This window comes from Molossus molossus, unplaced genomic scaffold, assembly GCF_014108415.1.
Source record: "Molossus molossus isolate mMolMol1 unplaced genomic scaffold, mMolMol1.p scaffold_m16_p_14, whole genome shotgun sequence".
Lineage (NCBI taxonomy): Eukaryota > Metazoa > Chordata > Mammalia > Chiroptera > Molossidae > Molossus > Molossus molossus.
Genome location: NW_023425349.1, coordinates 1,997,069 through 2,018,500, shown reverse-complemented (window position 1 = coordinate 2,018,500; position 21,432 = coordinate 1,997,069). Strand labels below are relative to the sequence as shown.

The 21,432-nt window shown below is 62.8% G+C and overlaps 1 protein-coding gene across 2 annotated transcripts in view; it reads left to right on the top strand.

Moving 5' to 3' along the window:
• The first annotated feature begins 2,434 nt into the window (after positions 1 to 2,434).
• OLFM1 (olfactomedin 1) overlaps positions 2,435 to 21,432 on the top strand; it is a 38,545-nt gene continuing 19,547 nt past the window's right edge. The window contains exons 1-2 of one of the 2 annotated variants that reach the window (XM_036260409.1): positions 2,435 to 2,581; positions 16,513 to 16,662. In XM_036260409.1, the coding sequence (XP_036116302.1) occupies positions 2,516 to 2,581; positions 16,513 to 16,662 (216 nt within the window). In that variant the 5' untranslated portion in view covers positions 2,435 to 2,515. Of the gene's footprint in view, positions 2,582 to 14,467; positions 14,623 to 16,512; positions 16,663 to 21,432 lie in introns of those variants that run through there. The other variant, XM_036260408.1, reaches the window with a different exon arrangement.

The window sequence follows — 21,432 nt, the reverse complement described above, 5'->3', positions numbered from 1 at the left end:
ATCACACTAGCTTTGCACTCGCTCGGAAAAACGTCAGCGTTGCGGCCGCCACCCGCGCCGACCCGGCTGTTCTGGGTCTTGTTGTGACATTCTCCTCTGCGTTTTGTATTCTTAAAGCAACGCAGTAATGACTCCCGCCATTTAAAAAGAAAAACAGGCCCTGGCCAGTTTGGCTCAGCGGTTGGAGCATCGGCCTGCGGATCAGAGAGTCCCGGGGTCGGTTCCCGCTAGGGGCACGTAACAAATAAATTAAAAAATAATAAAAAGAAAAACAGCTTTGCTCGGCCAGTGTGGCTCAGTGGTTGAGCATCGACCCCTGCACCAAGAGGTCACCGGTTTGACTCCGTCAGTGCACAGGCCCAGGTCATGGGCCCGATCCCCAGAGCGGGGCATGCAGGAGGCGGCCCATCGATGTTCTTTCTCATTGATGTTTCTATCTCTCTCTCCCTCTCCTTTCCTCTCTCTCTCTAAAGTCAATAAAAGAAAACAAAAGTAAAAAAAAAAATCTTAAAAAAAAACAGCTTCCTTAAGATATATTCACATACCTTACAGTCCACCCACTGAAAGTGTGCCAAGCGTACAATTTTAAGGGTACAATTCAGTGGCGATCGTCATTCACCCACAGGAGCCCGGATGGGACAGCCCTCCGGGTCCCAGTGCGGGGCTCCAAGGTGCTCAGCTGGTTCTCTCTCCCTCACTGAGCATGAGGACACTGGGTAAATAAGAACAGAGGAGAGGGCAGAGGGAAAAGCATGCCCACCGCCTGGCTTTCATTTCTCCCAAATCTGTCTCATCTTCGATCTCGGGGCCCACTCGCCCGATGGCACAGCACCAGGAACTCCCTCCTCCAGAGGTGGACGTCTGGCCCCTTGAAGCCCAGCCCACCTGGCTCCTCTTACCTGCCGCCTGGTTGGAGCTCTGACCTGGGGGCTCAGAGGACAGAGTCCCCCGGGCAGAGCCCCGAGACGGGAGGTGTGGCAGCCCCCACCCCGCTCCCTCTGCTACCCAGGCTCAGCGGCTTCGCCCGGTGCCCGGAGGGGCCTCCTCCAGGGCCAGGTGGCGCGGTGACCGGGCGGGGGTTGACATCTGGTCCTCACTCGGAATTCCTTGGGTGGCCCTGTGTGGTCCCCTCCCCTGCCCTCCAGGACTCCTCCCCCACCTGTGACGGGGGACAGTCTGTGGCCATCGGATCTGGAGCCTCTGGCTGTCAGGCCTTTACTCCATCGTTGATCCCCAAAGACGAGACATTCAACAACGGGACGGACTCAAGAGAGATGCTTCCAAATACCGATCGCCATCTGACCTTCCCAGAAGATAGAGGTCGTTGGGGATTTGTCCCCAGAAGGACGGATTTAAATGGAACAGGTGGTCCCCAGGTCAAGCTTCTGCGGTTGAAGACCTGGATCTCTGGCCGGGGTTCGTTTGAAAGGACAGTGTGGGGTGACAGGGAGAGGGAGGAGAGGAAGCCTGTCTCCACAGCTGGACGGTGACCTCAGGCCTGGGGGCGAGCGGGGTCTGCAAGCCCAGGGCCTGGCTGGCGAGCTCCCGACCTGGGTCCCCGCTTCAGGCAAGGCTTCTTGGGGAGACAGAGCTGTGTCCTCCGTCTCATCCACACACATGGCCATGCAGCCCAAAGCAGACCCGCCCCCACGCGGACGCACACAAGCCAGGGACATAGGGCAGACCCTAAGGCACACACCTGGATGGGGGCGCAGCCACCGTTCGAAATGCCCGCGCCCACCCAGGAGGGCAGGAAAGGCCTGCCTGGGCCAGATGACCTGCCTTGGAGCTCTGTGCCCATCCCCCACCCGCCACCCCCGTCCTGGAGCTGGTTCTGGGGCCAGAGCCTCAGCTGTTCTCAGTAAAGGTGCCCTTTGGGGGCCTGTTCTGCGCCCCTGGAGATGCCCGCCCCTCATCCTGGGCCAGCGCCCCGCTGCCACTCACCTCTCCTGGCTCTGCGGCCCACTCGGAGCACCTGGAAGGCGGGGTCCCCAGCTTGGCCATCCTTGCGTCCTGATCCCAGGTTCCAGGGACCTGGCGCCCCGCCGCCCCTCCTCCCGCGCAGCGGCGGCCCATCAGGACGGGTTTCTTTCCGAGTTGAATTCCCCCGCCTTTCTGAGGTCACATCCTGTCCCAGCCCGCTCCCCGCCGCCGCCCTCCCCGCTCCCGCGCGCGAGCGTGGCGCGCGGGTCCCCCTGCGCCCCCGCCCTCGCCCCTTCCCAGCAAACTTTTGGCAGCGCCGCCGAGCCGCGCCTCGGAGCGGGGCGCCCAGAGCCGCCGGAGGAGGGGCCGGAGGCGCCGCCCCGCCCGCCCCGCCCGCCCCGCCCGCCCGGGCCGCGGCGCCGGCTCCGATCAATATGCAGAGCGGACGCTCCGCGCAGCAGAGCCCGCCCGCCGCCGGCTCCGGGTGCTGAAGGCGCGGGGCTCGGCCAGCAGAGCGGGAGCGCGTCCGCGTCCACGCAGCCGCCGCCGGCGGGCACCAGGCTCCTGCTAGGACTCGAGGTGGCAGCGCGACATGCAACCGGCCCGGAAGCTCCTGAGCCTCCTCTTCCTCATCCTCATGGGCACCGAACTCACTCAAGTACGTGCATCCAACGCCATTTTCCTCCCCTGCGCGGGGAGCCCGCCCGGTCCCCGGGGAGCCCGGCAAAGTCGGGGAGCAGCGCCGCGCAGCAGGCGCCCCTGCCCGGGCGCCCAGCCCAGCCCCGCGGCTGGGGGCACGCCAGAGTGCCGGCCGCACTTGGGGTGCAGGGAGGGGTGCAGACTGACCGAGACGAGCTTCCCAGGACCCCCAGCCCGGGCCCAGCTGGGTTGCACAGCAGGGGGGGTGCACTCCCTGCTGAGAAGTTCGGAGGTCAGCATGAGGGGGTCTTTGGACTGCAATTGGCATCTGGGGGGAGGCCGAGCAGGAAGTCAAAGCCCCTGGCATTTTCTGAGGTACCCTGACCTAATTCCCACCCCCACCCCCCACCCCTCTGGAGCACCCTGCCTTGGGTTCCAAGCTGCCTGGGGCTCCCCAAGCCCGCGATGGAAATTGTGCCTTTGAGACCAGACCTGGGAAGGGCAGGCGGCGTGGGCTGGGCTGGGTGCCTGGTGGGCTCCGTGTGGAGGGCTGGGGGGTTGTGGCCACATGCTCAGCAGGAAGTGTGCGTGGCAAGCCGCGGTGCATGTGTGGGACCGCTGGACGTTTCAAGTGGGCTCGCCGTCCCCGAACAATGTATGGACAGAACGCCTGCCTCTGGCTGCTGTTCTCCATTTTACAAATGCGTTTGGGAGCGGTAGGTCCGGGAGGAGGAGCGCTGTCTGTGAGCGCCGGGCTGGCAGGGTTGCTTTGGCACCAGGGTGCTGGGAAGAGCCTGCCGGCTCCAGGAGCCAGGCTGCCTGGCAGTGACATTAAAACGCCCTTTGGATGGTCCCACTGTGCCGCGCTCTGAGCTGAGACTTCGGTCCCGTGGAGCAGCAAGTCCAGGAGGTGGCTGGGCAGCCGGCGCCTTCGCCCCAAGCCCCAGCTGCCCCAGCCCTCCCTCCGGCTCTGCCTCCCTTCTCAGAACAAAAGAGGAAACAAAAGAGAGAAGCGAGGGTTAGAGGTGGATCGCAGGAGAGAAGGCTCTGGAACAGCTCCCCTGGATTTTCCCGAAGCCCCTGCCTGCTCCCTGGCTCTGCCGGGTCACTACCCCCACGCTGGAGGGCTCTGCGGCCCCTCGTACCCTCAGAGGCCCCAGGCAATCAGCCGGGCCCCCTGGAGAGGTTCAGCCTGGCTCAGGCGAAGTCTCCTGGCTGAGAGGAAGGCCTGGCGGGGAGGAGGGGGCCGTGCACTGTGGCCGGACAGGTGCACGTGGGTACGGACCACACACACACTCGCCCACAGACAGGAGCATTCGGACCTCGCCAGGGTGGCGTGGCTGGCTCTGGGAGTGGGACCCTGAGCCCTCCATGCCTTCAGGGGCCCTGACTGTCAGGTACCCAGAGCCTTTGTTCCCAGACCACAGAATGTGTTCCTCCATTTGTAAAGAGCCCCTGGTCCTCAGGAAAACTTTTGGTTCAACTTCCGTTGAAAGCTTTGTCTCTGTGGTTTGAATATTTGCCGGTCCACTCTAAGGGTGCGAGCCATCTGGATTTTAGCCAGAGCCCCCCCACCCCCCCGCACCCTCCCCCCACACACCTGCATCCGGACGCTCTCTGCAGGACCCTGGACAGCTCCCCAGCCTGCAGCCCTCCCCTGGGCCAGGAAGGGAAATGCTGTTTCCCTTGGAAGGTTCGTTTCTCTGCAGCTGAGCTGTGGAGTCTCTCGGGGGACTGTGTCCCTCAGCACAGCCAGCCAGGAGGCACCTACCGCCCGTGGGGACGGCCCCAGCTCCCTGAGCCTGCCTCTGAGGTGCTGCCTTCGGAATCCTCCGCGGGAGGCCCCTTACCCCTGCTGTGGGGGGATGTCAGAGCAGAGGCTGAAATCACTGCAGGCATTTCTAGCCCAAGAAGGGGACAAAGAGTGGCTTCCTCGGCCACCAACTCCGGAGATCCCGGCCAGGTTCCTCTCACCTTTAACGGTGACCTCTAGGGCTTCGGAGTGGGTGTGGGCGCGGGGCTGGGCTGCTTTGAATCGGAAAGCTTCCTGGGGACATTCATGCCCAAGGGTCTTGCGTTCTTGATCCCAAAGTGGTTGGACCCTAGGAAGCCCAGTGCAGGGTGTCTTGAGCTATGCCCGTTACCTTTGGAAATGGACACAATGCTTCTGGGCTTCGGGGGGCTGTGCTGTGAGGGGTCCATCTCCCCTGCACCCTTTTCCTCCCCCCCGTAGGTAAACACTCCTACAGCCCCACCTCACGGTGAGTGCTCTTCCGAGGGCTCCAAGGTCCGGGGCTGCTGTGTTGATGGATTAGCCCGCGTCGAAATGGGAGCCAGTCGGAACGTACAGATTTACCTGCTCGTTGTAAATGCCGCGGAAGGGTTCGGGCAGACGGGCGGGGGGGCGGAGCACATGGCTGGCCATCTGTTCTCCCGACAGCTCTCTCACAATGAGCCACTCAATCAAATGCCAGCTACTGATCGATAGCCTACTACGCGCCAGGCTTGTGGGCCAAGATGAACTCTGACCTCTGGCAGAAAGAGGTTTGACTTGGGCATGTTCTGTGATTTTCGGTAAAAGGGCTGGTGTTCCACGTTCCCCGAGAAGCGTGATAGGGAGCTTCCCAGCCAGGATGGGGAGGTGTCGACCTTCTGTGTCCTGGGGGTAGGGGGCTGGGGCCGCGCCGGGGCTCCCCGAGCCCCCAGTGTTCCTGCCATTCCGGTAGAAGCCTGTCCCCTCCGAGTGGGGGCCTGAAGGGCTGGAGGCTCGGTAACAGTGGTCAGGAGCCCAGCTGCCCTCACTCTCGCCCCAGTCCCACCAGCATCGCCCAGTGACCTTGAGAAAGGCTCTTGACCTCTCAGCCTGGACTTCCACCGTCCGGAGCTGGAGGGTGACTCCAGACGATTCTGGAGGCGGTCTTCCCACGGCGAACCCCAGCCCTGTTCTTCCAGGGCTCCCTAGCTCCCTGTCCCTCCCTCCACGCTCGGTTCTCGAACGTGCCCACTGGCCGGGTTTAACGTGGTCAAACCTGGGCTCAAGATGCTGAGCCAGTCTGCACCTCGCCATCTGGCATCCAGGCCAGCGCGCTTTGTGGGAGACTCGAGGCCCTGCCGTAATTATTTGTTTAAGAGGCGCAAGAGAGTCTAAAGCAAGTGGAGTCTGAGTGTCGGGAGGGGCTCGCCTTGGGAGCTGGAGAGCGCCCGGGCCCAGCAGTGAGCCAGGGCCGGGCAGACGGGCGAGGACAGTGGGCAGAGGGGCTGCCCGCGAGGACAGTGGGCAGAGACAGCGTGTGCACGGGCTCGGCAGGGGCGGCGTGTGCACGGGCTCGGCAGGGGCGGCGTGTGCACGGGCTCGGCAGGGGCGGCGTGTGCAGGGGCTCGGCAGGGGCGGCGTGTGCAGGGGCTCGGCAGGGGCGGCGTGTGCACGGGCTCGGCAGGGGCGGCCTGTGCAGGGGCTCGGCAGGGGCGGCGTGTGCACGGGCTCGGCAGGGGCGGCGTGTGCACGGGCTCGGCAGGGGCGGCGTGTGCAGGGGCTCGGCAGGGGCGGCGTGTGCAGGGGCTCGGCAGGGCGGCGTGTGCACGGCTCGGCAGTGCAGGGGCTCGGCAGGGGCGGCGTGTGCACGGGCTCGGCAGGGGCGGCGTGTGCACGGGCTCGGCAGGGGCGGCGTGTGCACGGGCTCGGCAGGGGCGGCGTGTGCACGGGCTCGGCAGGGGCGGCGTGTGCACGGGCTCGGCAGGGGCGGCGTGTGCACGGGCTTGGCAGGGGCAGCGTGTGCAGGGGCTCAGCAGGGGCATGTTGCGGACTTGGATGACCAGTGAAGTGGAGCCCCTCTCCTGGCCAGGCGAACCCCAGGCGGGTGGGGCCGTTCCCAGCAACACCATGTTCCCAACAGCTGGGTGGGGTCCCCGCTATAAATGGGCACAGAGCCTCCTGAGAGACGACTGTGGTTGGCCCCTGTCTCCAGGCTTCATGGGGTGACTGCTGTGTACTCACACCCCGAGTTTGATTCGCCATTTGCTGGTCGAGGCACCTAAGCAGAGAGGGGACCTGAGCCCGGCCTCCCCTGGGGGTGGATAGGATCAGGGGCCCCAGAGGAGTGGCGCGGAGTTGGCCCCTCAAATCCCACTGTGCCCCTCACACTCAGTCCTGCTACAGTGGGAGACCCCCACCCACGCCCCTGAGAAATGTAACAAGAATAGACCGCCATGTTTTGTCACCTGCTGGGTCTTGAACTCCGGCCGGATGACCCCCTGTGACTTCCTGCCCACCTGCCCCAGCTTCTGGGCCCACACCCGCCCTAGACATGAGTGGTAGTGGGTGTCTGGGGTTCAGGGAGCACGAGGGTCTTTTCCTGAACCAGTCAGTTCAGGCCACGTGGAACTGAGTCCACGTTTGTGCTGCTGTGGCCGGGGGCTGGCCCCTGGACCGGACGGGGCACGGGAGAGGCGCGTTAAAGCCGTAAATACCCCCCACCCCCGGCGGCTTGTCTGCTTCTTGTCCCGCAGACACCAACCTTCCCCGGGAAAAAGAAAGGCAATTTTCTGCTCTGAGTGGTATTTATTACCCGAGTTATCAGGCCCTGTAATCAGTATTAACACCACCGTGTAAAGTGATACAAAACTAATTACCAGCTAAACCGAATTAGCGATGTGGCCGCCATGAGCAGGGCCAACAGGAAGGAGCCAATTTCAGCCCTGAAAGACGCTCCGTGGACGCTCTCCACACTGAAACCGGCGGCCACGCGGCCACGCACGCGGGAGGCTGGAGGAGGGGGAGGTGCAAAGGGAAACACACGCCTGTTTTAGCTCATTGCACGTGGGAGAAACTGGCCAGGAGCCCAAGGCACTGGGACAACACCAGTAACGAGGGTTCATATTCTTGTGCTACGGAGCTTAATCTGGGTCATGTCGTGACGGTCCCACGACCCCGTGTGACTGCCCTCATCCTTGAAATGAAACCGGGGCTTGGGGAGGTGCAGGGAGGCGCCTAGCGGCCCAGACGTGGGTGACACACCCGGGCGCCACCCAGCCCTGTCTGACACCGTGGCACCCCAGTTCACGTTCTTGGGGAGGAGGAGAGAAAGATGAGAGGCGGTGCAAACGGTGCACTGTCACCAGGCGGCAGGGAAGGGGGCGCCGGCGCCGGCGGGCGGGGACACGCGGGGCTCTGTGGAGCTGCGGTCCAGAGCCCGGTGAGCCGGTGGCTCTGGCCGTGTGGCCACATGCTCCCCTGCGCCGACCTTGAAACCTGGCTCTGGGCAGGGGCACAGCAGGGCCCAGTGAGCAGTGCTTGGCGGGGTCAGACGTGGTAGTTCCTTCCTCCTGCCAGGGATGGGCGACCTTGGCTGAGTCCCCTCCCCGCCGAGAGAGACTGAGGTCCGAGAAGTAAGAACAGGGCCAAGTTGGACTTGGCTCACGCCTCCTAGTCGGGGGAAGGTCTTGCTGACGCCGCCCCCCCTTCTTCCGTACCCGGGTTAAATCTCACGACAGCTGCCCGTGACAGGGCCGGTGCCTTGGCCCTCCAGCAGTGTTTAAAAGACCCAGGCTCGCCCTGGCCGGTTTGGCTCGGCGGTTAGAGCGCCCACCTGCGGTCCGGAGAGACCCGGGTTCGGTTCCCACTAAGGGCACGTACCTCGGTTGCAGTTTGTCCCCGGCCCTGGTTGGTTGTGCGGGTGGCAGCCACTCGATGTGTCCCTTTCACATCGATGTTTCCCTCTCTCTCTCTCTTCCTCTCTCTCCCTCCCACTCTGTCTGTACAAAAAATGTAAAAATGTCCTCGGGTGAGGATAAAAAATAAATAAATAAAAAATAAAAGACCCAGGCTCGGCCCACTCCGATCTGGGCGATAGGAATTTGGACCGTAAACGGCAGCGTGCGGTTCAGTGACATTTAAAATCCGGCTGGTGGTCTGCGAGAGAGCAGGGTCTGACTGACGGGGCCAGGTGAGGGGCGGGGGTGCTGACCCCCAGCCTTGGCCCCCTCCAGCCCAGCAGGTAAGAGCGTCACCTTGGAAACACTCACCACACCCGGCTCCGTCCCGGGCAGGTCCAGGGAGCACGGGAGGTGCTCGGACCGCAGACCCGCAGACGGGCAGACCCGCAGACCCGCAGACCCGCAGTCCGGGCAGACATCCTCTTTGCTGAGGGGCTCTCCCGGGGGTTCTGGGAAAAGGGGGACTCCCACTTGCTTCCAGGGACACTTCGGGTGTCTGAGTGTTGAAGAAAGAGCAGAGGTGTGTTTATCAGAGCAAGTAATAACTTACTGAGCACCCCAGGGCCTTGGTTCTAAGTCTGGACTCCAAGACCCAGAGCCGGCTGTTGCAAACAGGGGTGCCCTTCGACATGGGAGGCCCCGCTCGCCCAGGCACCCCCATGCCTGACTCTGGTCTTGTTGACAGAGTGGCAGTTGGGGAGAGGGCGTCTGTGAGTGTCATCTGTTAAGTTGCTCCATGAGCCACTCCTGGGGTTCAGAACAGGCGATTTCTCCAGAGACGGCAGCAACCTCTGGGGAAGAGGGGTGAGTCTCAGGGCACGTCCGGCTCCCAGGCCGGGGTCCTGGTTGGTGCGAGGTGGTGGGGACAGAGCCTGAGCTCCGGGGGCAGGGGCTCCATCTCTAGAATCGGGGAGGGGCGCCAGAGTCCTCTGCTTGGACAAATGCCGCACCCTGGGTGTGTCCCTGTCCCCAGCGGACCCCAGCGCTGACTCCTGGATGTGGGTATAGCCACAGCCCTTGCTAATTCGCAGCAGGATCGATGATTCATGTCCAGGTTACTTACTCATACAGAGCAGACTGTGCTTCTCCACCAGCTGGGGCTCGCCCCCCACCCCAAACCAGGAGTCAGCCCAGAGGCCGAGGTCCCTGCTGGATTAGCTTGTCCTTGGTCTTCAAAGTGCCTCCCAGAACGGGACCCATCTCTTCTGGGTGACCGAGAACAGGGACCTGTGGCCTCTGGGTCTGGAGCTGGGCCAGCCCGAGGCCGAGGTTATAAAAGCCCGTGGAGGCCGTGGGAGGGGCCATGGGAGGGGCCATGGAAGGGGCCGCGGAGGGGCCCAGGGGCTGGCCCAGCTCCAGCCATGGGCCTTCTCAGCCCACCCCAGACGTGCTCCTCCGGGCCTCGCTCCGCAGGGCGCGTGGCTCCGAAGGCTTCCCCTCAGACGGGACAGCTGTCCCCTGGCCTCCCTGGCCAGACGGCAGGCCTTACAGCCAAGCCCAGCGTTGGTCGGGAGGCCCTGCAGGCACCCGGCGGCCGGCCAGCAGGAAAATCCTCTGGCTGGAAGGGTGTGGGAGCCATCTCGTCCTTCACTGAGTCCACCGCCGTCGGTAGACCCAGAGGCCACAGAGGGGGCAGAACGAGGGGGACATTTGGGTCATGCTGCCCTTGATAGGTCCCCAGGGCTGCTGGAGAGAGGGTCCGGGACACCTGTGGGCTCCTCCGAAGCCGCTGGGCTCGAGGCCCGTCCTGTTCCTGCTCCAGGAATGTTCTTCCCCGGCAGAGACCGCGCAGAGGGCGCCCCTTCCTCTCGCCTCCTTCCGCCACCCCCTTCCTGCCACGCTCCTCCCCTCCCTCCCACCTTCTCCTCCATCTCTTTCTTCCCTTCTTTCTCTGCCCCTCCCCCACGGTGTGCAAATAACTCGAGGAAAATAGGCATCTTTTCCACCAGCAAAAGAGCGACCACGCTTTGTCTTCAGAGACGTCACTGGGCCCAGGAGCAGGCCCGTGGACTGGAGACAGGAGCCACACAGCTGTCCCAGGGCTTCCGTGGGCCCCGCTCTGGCGCCCGTGCGGAGAGCTGGGAACCGGGCAGTGGAGGCTGGTGTCCTTGCCTGTGCTGTGCTGGTGAGTCCCTGCCGGGCCCACGGTCATGGCCAGGATGGGCTGGCCGGTCCCTGTACAGCACCGCAGGCCAGAGCCGAGCCCTACGGGGCAGGTGTGGGGGGCTCACGGCTCCCCCTGCGGGTCTAGAAGGTTCCGGCAGAAATGTGTCTGGTGGGCGCCGTGCACCGTGGGGTCAGCTTCGGTGGCCGTGCCGGTCACGCTCCTCCCGCGAGTCCTGAGATTTCAGTGGAATGTTTGTGTGCCCCCCAGATTCATGTTGAAATCTAGGGGTGGGGCCTTTGGGAGCGTCTGTGCTCGGAAGGGGACCAGTGCCCGGGGCCCTCCCCTCCTCCACCGTGCGAGGACAGTGCCTGGTCTCCCACCAGAGCGTGGCCGTGCTGGCCCCTCGGCCTCCCAGCCTCCAGAGCAGCGGCAACAACGTCTGTTGCTCATGAAGCACTCACGGGAGGCGTTTTGTTACAGCCGCTGAGCTGACGGTGCCACCTCGGCGTCCGAAGGGCAGAGGCGGGCCAGGTGCTACAGCCTGGCCCTGGGAGAGCGGGCTCACCCCGTGACCTTGGCCAGGCCTCGTCATCCTCTGAGCCTGGCCATAAGGGGGCGCCGGCAGCGGCACATCCCCTGGGCATCTGTGCGGGTAAAGGGGCGTCGTGCAGTTCACTGGGGTGTCTGGGCTCAGTGCCTGCCCCGGCAGTGCGGCGGTGGTCATTCAGAGCCGCAGGGAGCCCTGGCCCTCAGGGAGCCGTGTGCAGCCTGGGGTTTCAGTTCCTCCTTCGGCACGCTGGGTGTCGGCCCACGCCGCGGACCCTTTCGTGCAAAGGCCTTCGTCCACAACCCGCAGCCTGCGTCTGGAAACGCCATGTAGCCTTCTAAAGCGCATCAGACGCGCTCGAGGCTTCTCGACGCCCCTTTCAAATGCACTGGAAGCAGCACCTCCTGCGGAATCTCAGATTGCGGACCCCGGAGAGGGCTTGGCCTCGGCCTTGGGGAGTTGGGAGTGACTTCGCTCGCCGTCCCAGCTGGTAGAGCCGCTGGGGTGCAGCCTGGAGGGCACAGGTGCACCTTAGACCAGCAGGTGCAGGCCACCTGCACAGCCCGCCCTGCGCACATGCTCCGTCTGGGGCTGGGGGCGCTGTGCATCTATTCCGTTCTCTGTGAACAGACGAGTAAGAGAGAGACCAGACCAGGATTCAAAGGCATCGGGGTGGGCGTGAGTCTGCTTTTCCTCCCATTGCTCTCAAACTCTGTGACCGCCCCGGCCAGCTGAGTCCCAGCGAGGCGGAGAAGTTCCCAGGCTCAGGCCGCACTGGGCCAGCCCGGTGTGAGCCCGCCCTTAGGAGATGCCGGAGCCCTTTCTGGCTCCCCAGCATGACTGCAAGTTCAGGCGAAGATGATAGGGTTCCGACCTCCAGGTCCACCCCAGTTGTTCCCTAGAGGGGGGACGTCCCCGAGCCAGGGGGACAGGCAGCACTCAGCTCCCTTGTCACAAACCACCTGGGCTGCCTCCGCTGAGGGTGAGCAGCTGGCCAAGTGGGCAGTCTTCAGATTTCCAGTGCCCGTTGCACGTCCTGTTGGGACATGCCTGCTGCGACATCAAATCAAAGTTCTCCGATACCGGGAGTATTTCTCCTTCGTGTCTCCCACCCGAGGGGTCACCTGGGAGGATTCTCAGGTCCCACAGCGAGTATGTCTGTACCCAAAACTCCTTTATCCGCGGGCTTCAGCCGAAAGCAGCTCTGAGGACAGGTGATGAGGACCCGGGGCATCGAATCCTGAGCATCGGTCACTCGGCTGATGGTCTTCTCTGGGCATGTCTGTTCTGCCGCCGGGGTGACGAGGACCGATGCCCTCACTGGGGGTGGGGGTGACGAGGACCGCTGCCCTCACTGGGGATGGGGGTGACGAGGACCGCTGCCCTCACCAGGTGCGGGGCTGACGAGGACCGATGCCCTCCCTGGGTGCCATGCTGCCCTAACGCGGTCCTCACAGCACCCAGAGAGGACGGTGACTATTATTAGGCCCATTTTAGAGATGGGGAAACTGAGGCGCAGAAGGGCTAATTACCTTGGCCAGTAAGTGGCAGAGGCAGGGCTTGACCCTGGGCGCCCAGAGGGGCCACCCTGGGATGCGCTCCTCCGGCCCTACCGGTTGGTTGGGAGGGAGTGTGGGTTCACGCTCCGTGTCGGGCCATGGAAAGCCCGGGATCTGCTACAGTGTGTGGGTGCCGCTTCCGTCCTGGGTGTGCGGCACCCTGTACCCCGTCTCGGATTTGATCTGGGGCCTGCAGCCCACTTAGTAGTGAATCTCCACGGCTTCTGAGATGGACGGCCTGTGGGTGCTGTCGGTTGGATTGGGCTGGATTGGTTCCAACAAAATAAGTGGGTGCTGCCCTTCCGCAGTGGGAAGTGGTGTGAGCGCGTGGCCTGAACCTGCGTGGAAGAGGCTGGCGGGGGAATGCAGCCTCCGCCCGGGACTGTGGGCCCGTGGGCCGGTGGGCCCGTGGGCCCATGGGGTGCCGGCTGGTTCTCAGCAGAGCATGCAGTACCTGCTCTCACTGGGAGATGGCGCCCTGCCCCAACAGTTGGAATCTGTGCTTCCAACCCAGAGGCTGCCAAAGCCCCACAGATCCCTGGTATTAACCAGGAAAACAAATCAGGGAAACACCTTGGCTGGCAGGTCTCACACCCAGCCCTGGGGCCAGGACCATTAGGACGGTAACTGAGTCCCCTTCGCAAACAGGGGCAGAGCAGACAGGTGGTGCCCATCTGCGGTAGGCATGAGGACCCCCGTTCTTCATTCAGGAAGGGACATGAAATGCCACCCAAGCAGGAACGAGTGTAGGGAGTATCGGGGTGGGGAGGAGGGGAGCTCTCCTTCCCCCGTGGCCGGGAGAGCTTCATAGGCGGCCGGGAGGAAAAGCCCTTCACCCCGGGTTAGGAGACAGAAGCCCTAGGAGGGTGTGGGACTCGTCAACCTGAGCCCTCAAGGAGACACATGTTCTCCCGCTGAAGCTGCTCAGGGCTGGGGGCTCTTGCTAGCCTGCCCTGCCCCCTGCATGGGCACCCAGACTGTGGCTCCACCCCTGCCCCCCCAAGGTCCCCCCACCACACTGCTCCTGGGTGGGGCTCCTTCAGCACCCCTGCTGGGATGCGTGAGCCCAAACCTACACCCGCACCCAGGGGCCCACACTGGTGGGTGCCAGCGGAGGCCAGAAGACTCCCTTTCTCCCAAAGGTCTTCCACCACCTGGCTGCCTGGGACTCCCAGGAGGGCCTTTCCCTTTACACCCCGTTTTGCCCCTCAGAGCTGGGGCAGGAGACCCCGCGACAGGCTGCTTTGGGAGCCGGCCAAGAGCTTGGCTCTCCCGACTGCTGGGAGCCTGGAGCCACGGTGAACCAGGTCCCCAGCAGCGGGTGGAGCTGGCCCTGAGCAGCGCGGTCTCCGAAGGGTGCCCGGGCCTCGCCAAGCCCAGCCGCGTGGGGGTGGGGAGGCAGCGACCAATCAGCGCCGCGCGGGCCGCCGGCCGCGGGCGGGTTTTATGCTGAAGAGCCGGTGGTCGGTCTGTCCTCGCCGGTCACCCCGTCCCGACTCCTGGCCACGAGGTTGCACACCTCACAGCCAGCAGCCAGGGGGCGGCGAGGAGCCGGAGCGGAGAGGAAAAATCCACCCATTTCCTGGGCAGATTGCGTCGGCCGTCGCCCGGCCGTGTCCCCGCCTCCTGGCCGCGGCCCCCGCGCAGTCTGCCCGGCGCTCGGAGCCAGAGCCGGGCGGCCCTTCCCGGCGGCGGCAGGACGCGCAGCGGCGCGGGGGACGCGGAGGGCGCGGCGGCACCGGCCCCGGGACAGCGGCGGGGCGCGCGGAGGCCGCCGGCAGCCACTCTCTGCGCCCGGAGGCGGCGCACCATGGCCCGGGCGCGCGGGCCGGCGGCGGCGGCGGCGGGCGGGCGGCGGCGGGCCGAAGGCGCGCGGGGACACGGCCGGGCGCCCCTGCCCGCCGCGGTGCCCGCCGCCTGAAGGCTGCCCGGGGCGCGGAGCCGGCGCCGGCGCGGCGCGGGCGCAGGAGGCTTCTCGAGGCGCGATGTCGGTGCCGCTGCTCAAGATCGGGGTTGTGCTGAGCACCATGGCCATGATCACCAACTGGATGTCCCAGACGCTGCCCTCGCTGGTGGGCCTCAACACCACCAAGCTCTCGGCGGCCAGCGGCGGGACGCTCGACCGCAGCACCGGCGTAAGTGCGCCCGCCGCCCGCCTTCGCGGCACCCCTCCCTCGCTCCCTCCCGATCTCCAACCGGGGCTGGGCGGCGCCGCGAGGGAGCGGGCGCGGGGCGCGGGGCGCGGGCGCCGGCCAGAGTCAGGGGGCGGCTCCTTTGCGCTGCGGTAGTGACCCTTCTCCCCACGCCCCAGCCCGGCCACTCCCGCCGCGGTCCCTCGGGCCACGCTTCCCTGCTCTGCCCGGTCCCTTCACAGGATGGGGGTGCCAGCTCAGACACTCCGGCTTGGAGTCCTCATTCAACTAATAACAAACCCCCCAGTGATAAGGCTCGGACACCGAGGCGGGGACTTGGGGACTTGTCCAAGGTCACTCAGCAAGTGAGGGGTGGAGACGCGGCCGCTCACCCCAGCCCTGCCGGTCCGCCCAGGGCTCTGAACGAAGCCCTCCCTACTTTGTGAAGCCGGACTTGACCGGCCTGGCCGCGGGCTGGGGAGCTGGTGCCCCCGCCTGCCTGCACGTCCCGAAGTACCAAGGCGCCTTTTCCTCCCCATTCCCACTCGAAGGTCCACCAGGGAAGGGTGTGGAGGGCCGGCCAGGCCAGGCCCCTGGGTGCCGCCGGCTGCGGAGCTTATTCCCCTGCCGTCCGCACACCCCTCCCCCCGCCCTGCCTCCCTCCGGGCCTGGGGGAGGAGGGAGACCCCCGCCGATTTGGGGCAGGGCTGACTTAGAGCGTGGCTGAGCCTCTGGAGTGAGGCTGAACTGGAACCGCGAGCCCCGGCGGGCGCCCAAGGAAGGGGTGCGCCCCAGGCCCGGCTCCCCTCAGCTGGAAGGAGAGGTGAAGGACACGAGGCTGCCGGCTCCTTCTCGCCGTCAAGGGCGCAGTGCTGTGGGAGAGGCCTGGGGTGACCCCCTTCTGAGCCCCTCCGCCTCACCTGCTGTCGCTGGAATCGGGCGGTTTTTCTTTCATAATGACTCGCGCCGCCTCTGGGCTCCGGGCTGCTGGGGTTGGAAATGAATGAGATGAAATGTATCCCCACTCTAGTTTCTCAACACCCAACTTCTCCCCATCCTGGGACTAAAAATAGCAGGAGGTGACCTGAGGCTCTTGGGCAGGCTGCAGGGGACACAGGAGGGGCAGGGGCTGAGCTCAGGGCGTGTGTGGGACCTCTGCCCTGGGTGCCTGGCGGTCAGGACCACCTGACCTGAGCTGCACGGTGACACCCGCCACACAGCTCTGGTTTCTTGGTGACAGGGCTGAGATTGGGTGTGACCCCTGCCCAGCATGACACCCAAACTTGGTGACATCCACCAAATGGCTCGTGGGTGGCAGCGCCAGAAGCCTGGCTTTCTCTAGGGCCAAGCAGATGGGGGCATCGCGGCGCCCGGGGCTCCGGATCCTCACGGCTCTGGGCTAATGGGCTGTGGATCCCAGCTATTGATGGCATGGCGGTGGGTGCTTCGTCTCCAAGCGTAAGGGAGGGGCGGCGCTGGCTGTGCCAGCCCCCCCTGCTCGCTCAGGGGAGGAGATCTTATTTCTCAATTACGTGCCCACTGTGAGTCAACCAGCCGGGCCTGCCTGCCTACCCTCTTCCAGCTTCGGCCTGTGGTTGCCCCTCCCTCCACTTAATGGATCGATTTGGTCAGATGCCAAAACTCCAATATCCCCTGAATTTTAAAAAATGTAAAGAGTGGTCCCTGCTTGACTCCCTTCCAGCCCTGAAGACCCCGATGAGAGCCCATCTCTTTGTTCTCAGGGACCCTTCTCTCCCGCGGTCAGAACCTCTTTAGATCATTTCTTTCTGCTTCCCCCCGGGCTTGGGGTTGGCCGTGAACAGTGTTCCCTGGGGCCCGGCCTTATGGTCTCCTTTCTCTCCCTCCGCTCCCGCACCCACCGCCCGTGTGCAGGTGCTGCCCACCAACCCTGAGGAGAGCTGGCAGGTGTACAGCTCCGCCCAGGACAGCGAGGGCAGGTGTATCTGCACCGTGGTCGCCCCCCAGCAGACCATGTGTTCACGGGATGCCCGCACGAAACAGCTGAGGCAGCTGCTGGAGAAGGTGAGTGTGCGCAGGATGCGTGCGTGCCTGTGAGGGTGTGCAAGAGCGTGTGCCCACGCCGACTCCAAGGCGTGGCCAGACGGAAGCCTGTCCCAGTCCACGGCCTCACTCGTTCCTATTGAGGATATCTGTGGATGGATGGATGGATGGATGGAGGGATGGATGGAGGGAGGGATGGAGGGAGGGATAGAGGGAGGGATGGAGGGAGGGATGGAGGGAGGGATGGATGGGTGGATGGATGGATGGGTGGATGGCTGGGTGGCTGGGTGGCTGGGTGGCTGGGTGGCTGGGTGGTGGGTGGATGGATGGAGACTCCCCAAGGGTGGCCCAGGAGGAGACGAATAGCCCTTCCCATCACTGCAGGCTCCACTGAGAAGCTGCAGGGGCCACACCCCCCACACTGTCCCTCCCAGTGACCGGAGGGCTCTGTCTGAGCAGCTTCCTGGGACCCAGGGATGCACGGCCACTTGGGTTTTACCTGAGGGGATGTTTTTCCTGCCTTTGAGGGCTGGACCTGGCCAGGCAGCCCCCACCACGAGGCGTCCCCTCCTCGGAAGCTCTCCTGGTGCAGAAGCAGATTAAATTGTCACCTTTGTAGCCAACCTGGGAGCAGCACTGAGCAGTTCCCATAAACATTTTCAATCCATTATTTCACTTAATCTTCACAAGAACCATGTGAAGTTGATGAGATTTTCCACACTGTTTCGAGAAGTGAAAATTTGGGTCCAGAGAGGGGAGTGACTCATCCCCCAAAAACAGCCGTTAGCCGGTGGGGGGGGGAGGGGCAACGCTCACACTCCGGGTCCAGGCTGCCCACCTGGCCTGGCAGCTCCTGCCCCACCAAGCCGGCTGCTCCCAGAGGCGTGGCCAGCTCGGCCCCTGGCACAGTCCACCCCAAGAACCCTGGCTTCTCGGGGAGCCCAAGGGTCAGGGTCCCCTGGGAGTTACTGAAAGAAGGAGAAATGGGTCCTTCTGTTTCACTCATCCCCCTCCCCCAAGGAGAGGGGACCCTTCACATCCTGAGGGCAGGGTCCCACCACACGTACACAGACACACACCACACACACAAAAACACATGCCTCACATACACACAAATACATACACCACACACACACATAAATACTCACATATACACACACATGCTCACATACACACAGATACTCATATGTACACACACATACTCACACACAGATACTCACATATACACACACATACTCACACACTCACAGATACATATACACACACATACTCACACACACAGATACTCACTTATACACACACATACATACACACAGATACTCACATATACACACACATACTCACACACAGATACTCACATATACACACACATACTCACACACATACTCACACACTCACAGATACTCACATATACACACACATACTCACATACACAGATACTTATACACACACATACTCACATACACACAGATACTCACATATACACACACATACTCACACACAGATACTCACATATACACACACATACTCACACACAGATACTCACATATACACACACATACTCACACACTCACAGATACATATACACACACATACTCACACACAGATACTCACATATACACACACATACTCACACACAGATACTCACATATACACACACATACTCACACACAGATACTCACATATACACACACATACTCACATACACACAGATACTCACATATACACACACAGATACATATACACACACATACACACAGATACTCACATATACACACACATACTCACATACACACAGATCCTCACATATACACACACAGATACTCACATATACACACACATACTCACACACAGATACTCACATATACACACACATACTCATGTACACACAAATACACACACTCACACCATGCACAGATACTCCTACATATTATGCCCATCACACACAATACACACACCTCACATACACACAAATACATATACCACGCACTCACACACACATAGATACTCACATATGCACACATATTACTACCTACATATACCTATACATATACATATACCTACATATTACACACACCACGCACACAATACACACACCTCACATACACACATATACACACACCACACCACTCTCACCCCCACACCCCCACGGCAGTGAAGCCCTGGCTTCTCCCTCAGCTGGGGGACATGAGAAGAGCCGCAGGGGGTGGGCCCTGTGCTGGGTGGCTGGCCATTCCCAGTGCCACCCTGGGGCAGCCCTCCAGGCCGGGGAGGCCACAGCGGCCTGCAGGAGGCTGGCAGCATTGTTTGGTCTGAGCCCAGCTCCCCACAATCCACGGCTCCCCACAAACCCTTGCCAAGCTCCCCACAAACCCTTGCCCAGCTCCTCACAAATCACAGCTCCCCACAAACCCTCGCCTGGCTCCCCACAAACCCTCGCCCGGCTCCCCACAAACCCTCACCCGGCTCCCCACAAACCCTCGCCCGGCTCCCCACAAACCCTCGCCCGGCTCCCCACAAGCCCTCGCCCGGCTCCCCACAAACCCTCACCCGGCTCCCCACAAGCCCTCGCCCGGCTCCCCACAAACCCTCACGTGGCTGCAGGCAGAGCAGGTCCCTTTCTCGGGCCCCAGTTCCCAGATGGTCCCATCACTGGCCATCCGGAGGCCGTGCCAGTGACCTTGCCTCCGAGGGAGGAGGCTGGGGCAGGGTGGAGGCCAGTAGCGGGTGGAGGCCGGCAGCAGCCTGTCCCTGGAGCCTACTCCCCTTCCAGGGACAGAGTGTCCTGTGTTCTTCAGCCACTGAGCAAGTCATTTACAAAGAATGACAGTAATGGGCTTCCAGATCCCTCAAACATTTGTAGCACCCAAGGAGACCAGAGCCTAATTGGGCCTTTAATTATTCAGAAGTGTGGAGGGGAGGTGGAGCTGGGGGGGCCTCCCGGGCTGCCGAGGGCAGGGCCACGGAGACTGGGCCTTCCAGCTCCCGGAAGTGACGGCGAGCCAGCAAGGGTTCCGGAAAGTTCTAGGAGCCTGGGACTGTCGGCCTTGGTCCTCTCCTTTCTGCCTCGTCCCAGGCCGGCGTTGCTGCTGAAAACTGCACAGCCCTGCTTAGACCCTGTGGGCACTGCTTTCGGGGCGGACGCTGTTCGCTTGGGCCCTGCCGCTCCCAGCGTCTTGCGGAAGGGGCAGGGCCCTGGGCCCCTCGCTCCCCTATGGCTCCCTCTTCCCTCCTCTGGGGCGAGGACGGGGGCAGGGGGAGGCTGGACAGGGCAGGGGGTGGCCGGCCCAGTGCTGAGGACCCTGTGCTCTGTCCCTGGGGCGGGGGCACAGCCCGCCTAGGTCCACTCTGCCCATCGGCTTCATGTCCGTCTGCCCGCGAGCGTCTTGTGTTGGGGCTGGGGTCCCACACCCAGAAACTGGTTTCCATTGGCCTGGAGTCTTTGGGGGGTGCCTGGGGTCAGGGTTGAGGACCATGGGACACCCTCAGACGGCAGAAGGTGGATGGAGGGTGGGGCCCTGGCTCTGTGCTCTTTGAAGATGCACTTCAGTCGGTCCTGAGTTTGACTGTCTCAGGGGCCAACGCTGTGTGAGGGCAGACAAGGTTCTTAACGTCTCTGAGCCCTGGTCTCCTCGTGTGTGAGACAGGACTGGTAATAGCGCCCCCACCAGGGTGAGAGGGTGACACGTGCCGAGCTCACGTGCCAGGAACACTGAAACGTTGAGTAAATGTTGGCGGTTAGTTGTCCCCTCATGGCCAGGTGTGCACCTGCCCCACAGGTAAGGAGAGTGGATGCAGCCTGGTCCTCTCCCCGGGGAGGGGTGGGGAGGGGCGCAGCCAGGCCCAGCTGTCTGTGCGGGTGGCAGGGGGCTGGAGAGGGGCGCAGCCTCAGGCCCAGCTGTCTGTGCGGGTGGCAGGGGCTGGGGAGGCGCAGCCAGGCCCAGCTGTCTGTGAGGGTGGCAGGGGGCTGGGGAGGGGCTGGGGAGGCGCAGCCAGGCCCAGCTGTCTGTGCGGGTGGCACTCCCTGGGCCAGGAGGTGATGGGCTTTGTTGTGAGGCAGCTGAGCAGCTCGGCATCATTCAAGTTTGTTTTAAATTTAAAATTTAGTATTGCTTTGGCAAATGAAAAGCCCACTGTGCTGTGTGCAGCCCCTGTTAGACAGCGAGGCCCAAGACACCTCGTCCGCCCGGCAACCTTGGCCTGCAGGACCTTCAGTCCGGAGGGTTAGCCCCTGGGGGCGAGGTCTTGAATGGAACCACCATTTGTGTGCCACACGGCTGCAGGGGGCGCTCCTGTGCTCCAGGTGGCTGAATCCTGGGCTGGGGCCCAGTCCCCCTCCTGTCCAACAAGGTGGTTGAGACAGGAGGGCCGGCTGCTGTGCAGGCCTTGTGCCATCAGGTGATGTTTCCAAGTCGTGTGCAGCCACTTCAGCTTAGCTCATCAGGGAGGCCTCCCTGGAGGAGGTGCCATTTGGGCTGGGCCTTGAAAGGCGAAGGAAACCAAACATTGCAACTTTTCTCAGAAGAGGTTCTGCAGTTATTCAGTGACAGAATAAGCCAGGTGAGGGGACAGGGAGACCTTAGGTGATAGAGCCTTTGTATTTTAGTTCCCGTAAAAAGTCTAAAGAGAAAGGATCGGGGAGAGACCAAGTCACCCACATGTATTCCACAAACCGGAATTTTTCCGTCATCATGTCATAAAATCCCCAGCATTTTTAAATGCCGAGGTTAACAATGCCCGTTTTCTGCTCCCGAGAATCCTTTTGCTGGTTTTATTTTATTTTATTTTCAT